The 6,304-nt window shown below is 45.6% G+C and overlaps 1 protein-coding gene across 1 annotated transcript in view; it reads left to right on the forward strand.

Moving 5' to 3' along the window:
• The window catches only part of SAP30BP (SAP30 binding protein), a 32,388-nt gene extending 28,499 nt beyond the window's left edge, over positions 1-3,889 (forward strand). The window contains exons 10-11 of the mRNA XM_080629381.1: positions 1,689-1,773; positions 2,438-3,889. Of these exons, the coding sequence (XP_080485507.1) occupies positions 1,689-1,773; positions 2,438-2,619 (267 nt within the window). The 3' untranslated portion in view covers positions 2,620-3,889. The remainder of the gene's footprint in view (positions 1-1,688; positions 1,774-2,437) is intronic.
• Positions 3,890-6,304: the final 2,415 nt, after the last annotated feature.

Raw genomic sequence — 6,304 nt, forward strand, 5'->3', positions numbered from 1 at the left:
GATAATGCATAAAAAACAGCTTGCTTTTTTTGTTTTGTTTCTTAATCTAACATTTTGCTTGGTGGCATAGCCCAGTTAGAGCTTAATTTCCTCACCATATCTTGTTGTGAGAGAGTATCTGCCTTATCTGCTTTCCGTTCTCCGTAATATTACTATTTTCCATCCAATTTCTGAAAATGTTTGGCCTATTTTAACTTCAGCTGGGCTTTTCACAAAATGTACATTCTTATGTGCCCCCCCAAAAGAACACAGACAAGCTTTGGAAGATTTTATTCCTGTCCTTCAATGGTGTTGCCTTTAAGCCAGTGGCTGGTATTAGAAAACTGTTTAAGATTAGAGAATGTCATCCCACCTTGAAAAAGACTCTTTCCATATTCAGTATGTGAAGGTATCTTTTTTTTCTTGCTGCGTCTTGTTTTGGTTTTTGCACAGTAACCCAGGTGTCTATTACATCCTTGCTCTTATCTGCAGTATTGAAAGTATGAGCATTCATGCTGCTGTAGCTGTTGTTGCCAGGCTTCCTGTGATGATGTAGTCACAGTGAATTGGGCATGGACTTGTCTTGTATAGAATCATAGAACCATAGAATAGTTAGGGTTGGAAAAGACCTTAAGATCATCTAGTTCTAAACCCCTGTCATGGGCAGGGACACCTCACACTAAACCATGCCACCCAAGGCTCTGTCCAGCTCCACCTTGAACACCACCAGGGATGGAGCATTCACGATTTCCTTAGGCAACCCATTCCAGTGCCTCACCACTGTTACAGTAAAGAGCTTCTTCCTTATATCCAATCTAAACTTCCCCTGTTTTAGTATGAACCCATTACCCCTTGTCCTGTCACTACAGTCCCTAATGAAGAGTCCCTCTCCAGCATCCTTCAGATATCTGGAAGGCTGCTATGAGGTCTCCACGCAGCCTTCTCTTCTCCAGGCTGAACAGCCCCAACTTTCTCAGCCTGTCTTCATATGGGAGGTGCTCCAGCCCCTGATCATCCTCATGGCCTCCTCTGGACTTGTCACAACAGTTCCATGTCCTTTTTATGTTGAGGACACCAGAACTGCACACAATGCTCCAAGTGAGGTCTCACAAGAGCAGAGTAGAGGGGCAGGATCACCTCCTTGGACCTGCTGCTCACGCTCCTTTTGGTGCAGCCCAGGACATGGTTGGTTTTTGGGCTCAAGCGCACACTAAAGCCAGCTCATGTTAAGTTTCTCATCAATCAACTCCCCCAAGTCCTTCTCTGCAGGGCTGCTCTCAATCTGTTCTCCTCCTAACCTGTAGCTGTGCGTGGGCTTGCTCCGACCCAGGTTTAGGACCTTGCACTTGGTGTGTTTCTTAAAAGCAAAAAAGAAGGGGAACTTCTGACTGTACAAATGCATTCTTTAATGACCAGGATCTGTCCTTTCTGAGCTATGTTGAATTCCTATGCTTATAACAGGTAATAAACACACTTTTATTGTATCTGACTTAGAGCTGGGTTGCAGGAATCTTGAATGATCATGACTTCAGTACATTTTGGCCTGCAGTCTACATCTCTCTTCCTGCATGACAGCTCAGAGGCCAATGTCCTACATTAAAGCTGTTTTTTAAAAACAGAGCTGCAATGTAAGTTAAAAAAAGACTGTGTATCTTAATTACTCATTTTTTGTCTTTTACCTGTTCTCCTGCTTGTCTCTCCCTTCCCAGATTGAATTTGTGACTGGCACTAAAAAGGGTACAACAACAAGTGCCGCTTCTACAACAACCACAACAGCCAGTACCACTGTGGGAGGTAAAGAACAGATATGATTGTTCCTGTTAAGCTGCTGAACTGCCTGGATTAGTGCTTCCTGGAAAGCCTGAGGGCTCCTTATTGTGTATATAATGCAAGAAAGTATTTCTTCAAGGGCTGATGGACTAGCTTTTCTCTAGTCCCTATATTCCATGGCTGTCCTTCTGGAATGAAGGACTAGGGCCAGAAAGGATAGTGAAGAGATTTATTAGCGAGTCAAGAAACTTGCTGATATCCGTGGTTGTATTCTTGGGGCTGATACATCTCAAGATACTTGGAAAGACTGAAAATCATTCTCTTGCCTACAGCCTGCCTTTTAAACTGGGAGGAAGGGAGAAAAAATACCAGAGGCTGTTTGGTGTGTCGTGTGCCTGTACCTGAGCAACTGGGATACATGTGCTCTGTTAAAATTAAATATGCTTTGGGGCAGGGAGTGAACCTGGCTCTCATTTGGCTGGAGTTCAGGTGTAGAGTTTTACTTTGACTCTTGAGTTGTCTTCCCTCGTCAACATTTACTGCCAGTGAATGCTGAAATAAATGTGAGGGAAAGTTGTCTAGTCAAGCAGTGGTATGTTAAGAGTTGACAAGACAGGGTGTTAAGAAGGGATTGGTGACCTGTAACATAATGCTAATCCTCCCTTGCTTGATCTAATCAAATACACAGATGCCCAGAAGAGGAAGAGCAAGTGGGACTCGGCCATCCCTGTAACAACAATAGCTCAGCCCACCATTCTCACCACTACTGCAACACTGCCAGGTGTTGTCACAGTGACAACCAGCGCGAGTGGATCCAAAACTACAGTCATATCAGCTGTTGGAACCATTGTGAAAAAGGCAAAGCAATGACTGGTGTGCTAGGCCTGGACTTTTGGACTTAACTGTCATTGCCATTGTTCTTGGAGGGGAGGGGTAGCTTTTGCCTTTGGGAAAAGTTGACAAGATTCTTTGCAGCAGACCACAGTTCCGTTTGGAAGGAATGAGGGCAGGAGCAGGCATGCCAGCTGTGTGCCCACAGGAATGGACTGCTGCGGAAAATGCTTCTGCCTTTTCTTGCTGGGAGAAGAACTAGTCTGTGTGTGTTGTGCTGGATGAAGCTGGTATCTGAAGTCAGCCTTTTAAATTGCTGTGTTAGGGCCTTGCCCTACTTGTAAGTCTGGTTTGTGGGGAAGGGAGGGAGAAGGGGCACAAAGCAAACTGTATGCTAACTCAGTTCCAAGGGAATTAAAGCAAAGACAATTGGTCAGTGTCCATCTTCAACTGTGTAGCAGAGACTTGAAGTGATCTACATCCGTGAATGTAGATTGTTACAGTACTGTCATCTGTACTTGTGTGTGCGTCTGTGTAGATCTTGGTGCCACATGTTAAATAGTTTAACTGTTGAGGAAACTGTGCTGAAATAGTCCTGTGACAGTCTTGCAGGGATGGAGATTTCTATGTAGAACCCATAAGCTGCTGAGGTTTGATTTGTGAGCTGCTTTGCAAATACCTGTGCAGAAAAGACTTCCATTGCTACAGAATGAGATTGGTCAGTGAATAAGAGGAGAGTGTCTGATCTTACTTGTGGTATTGTCCATCTTTATGCTAGATAGCGATGTACTGTGGAATGCACACATGGCAATTACTGCTTGCTCCACGCTTGTGAAAGAAGTATTTTCAGTTGAAAATTTTATTATATAATTCTTACCTGTGGCAAAAAAAAAAAAAGAAAAATTCTAAAAATGGAAGAGTCTTAAAAAAAACCAAAAAAAACCCCAAACAAAACAAAAACCCACACACAACCAAACCTGGTGTCATTGATGTGTCTACATTTCTCATCTTGGTGGGACGCTTTCCACTAGAGCAGGTTGCTCCAAGGTCTGTCCAGCCTGGCCTTGAACACTGCCAGGGATGGCGCAGCCACAAATTTTGTTGTGCTCTGGGCTACAGGTGAGTGTGTGATAACTCCATGGGAGTGGGGATGGCACGAAGGCTGCTTCTGTCTTTTTCTGAACCTTGGACTCTGGGTGGGAGAGGCGGGGAGGGACATTAAACTGATTCTGAATGAGATACTTTTGTTGTAGGTGTTGTTCTGCAATAGTTGGCAATTCAGCTGTTCTTACTGCCTCTTGTTTGATTCTTCCCCACCCACCCCTATTTCTGCATGTTGACCAAATTGTAGCACTCGCACCTGGGCCTTCCATAAACCCATCACCTTTAGAGGCCCACCTCCTGAAAAGGAGCTCAACAGACAGGGGTAAAGGGAATTGTTCCTTGTTTTGAGGTAGGTGAGGGGCGTAACTTGGCTGGTTCCGTATGTGCAGAGAACCAGCTGCCCACCTGGCCTTTTTTTCTTCTTTGCAGTGATCACTCCAGATTATTTCAGTGGACTTTAATTCTTAGACCATGATTGTTCAGATTCAGTAATTTTTCTCTTTCCCATTGTTTTAAGTTAAATTTCTACCCCGAGCCTGTTGGGGATTTTTTCCTGCATAAGTAGTAATGGGAAACACAGTTGGAGATCAGCAAAAGCTTCCTAGAATTCAGTGTTGCTTTTTCAGGTTTTTTTTATACCTTATGTTGCTCCTGATCTACGTTTTGCATTTATAAAGCTTTGACAGATTCCTGAACTCCATCATCTTCTATGGAAGATGGTAACAGCTCCCAGTCTTCTATGTGGGGATTGTACTGTACTCCACAGAGGAAGACACATCTCATCGCAACAGGTTGAGGTGTTTATTTCCTTGCCTTGGGAAGCAGCTTTTGGGGGTTTCCTTTAAAGGCCAAAGATACACTTGTGGGAAATGCAAGCCATTAGGGAGCTTTGCAGCTCCATAAGGTGACTGTCCTGTATAGAATATCTTGTACAATTCCATCCTGTTTAAAAACGTGCATGCTATAAATACCTATTTTAAAGTCCTGTTGAACTGTTGATGTGGATGAAGGTACAACAGTAAAACTGCAGCAAGTTGGGCACCAGCTGCTGTGCTTTCTCTCGTGCGAGAGACCTATGGCAAACTTTGGCCTTGAGAAGGGTCACTGCAATTGTCTTCTCCTGTGAATAGGGGTGGGAGGTGTGTGTCTGGCCTTCTGGAACAACTACTGTTACTCCAGTGAGTATCTTTGATATATGTGCTGTCAGAAGGTCTGAAGCTGAGTAAGATCACGGATGTTATTGGGATGTGTACAGGTCACAGGAAGGCCCAGAGGTAGCAGCCAGTCCTGCGCATCTCCTTCCTCCATCCTGCCCATAACGGGAACTGCTGGTAAGGGCAGAGTGGAGGAATCTGGCAAGGCGGTGTTAATTAACTGATCTGAAACATTTAGCTACAGCAGCCACCGAACATCGTTTAAATGAAGATACCTTGTGTCACACATCCTGGCATCTCACCCTTCCTCTTCCATGCACCTTCTTCTTTCTTGCACTGCAGTATCCATCATCATTCCAAACCTCTGGATTCTTTGCAAGACTTCATGACCAGAGCTAAGAAGTACTGCTTGTTTAGCTCCTACATTGCTCCCTGCCTGCTGCTCTGGAGCTACAGGAAAATGATCAGCAGGACTTGGTGAGGATGCCCCATCCCTGGCAGTGTTCAAGGCCAGGTTGGACACAGGGGCTTGGAGCAAGCTGCTCCATTGGAAGGTGTCCCTGCCCGTGGCAGGGGTTGGAACTGGGTGAGCTTTAAGGTCCCTTAAACACAAACCAGTCTGGGATTCTGTGGTACATAGAAGAATAAGGAGAAAAGTCCCTAACCCAGCTCTGCTGAAGCGTGCTGAGCAGAGATGGCCGTGAGGCACCTGGAGCAGCGGATTTCAAATTCCTGCAGTAACGAGCTTCTGCATGAGGGTGGGCTGAGCGATGCCATGCTCTGGCAGCCGGCCCCTGAGCTCTCACAGGAGAGTGTTCACTACCTGCAGTGCAGAGAGCAACTTGAAATGTGTGTGATGGGTTGGCTGGGGTTTTTCACTCCCATTCAAGAAGCTGGAGTGGAGACGCCAACCATTATGTACCAGACTTGCAGCCAGTACAATAGCTCTCTGCTCTTGTTTATCTTGGGTGTTCCTTTCGGAAGTAATAGATGGATACACAGGTTGGAAACTACAGTTCTAGCAAAAAGCCTCTTTCCTACCTCCGAGAAGGTGATCGCACTGGATGCACTTGGCTGTGGTCAGTCAGCGCACATGGAGGGAGCTTTAGGTATGCACTAATGTCCTGAGGAAGAAGGATCCTTTGCTGCCCCATGAAACCTCCAAGGGGAGGTTTGACTGGTTTGCTTGTTGGGAATCTGTATGGCTGGGACCAGGGCTATGTGGCAGCTGCTGGGCTGCACTGCAACAGTGATTGCTCAGGCTGTGCCTGTAGCAGTGCTGTAGATGTTCATTCTTTCCTCTCCTCCCAAGGGGACACTGACTGTACCCAGGAGGGTAAAACCAGCCCTATTTTCATTATTCCTTTGCCTGAGAACTACAGGCTCACGCTCCTTGGGATCATGGGGCTTCTCTCTGCTTACTGCCTTTTTAAGCATGGTGTCTCCTGGCTTGTGCAGGTTTCTCT

This window comes from Psittacula echo (assembly GCF_963264785.1).
Source record: "Psittacula echo genome assembly, chromosome: 14".
Classification (NCBI taxonomy): Eukaryota; Metazoa; Chordata; class Aves; order Psittaciformes; family Psittacidae; genus Psittacula; species Psittacula echo.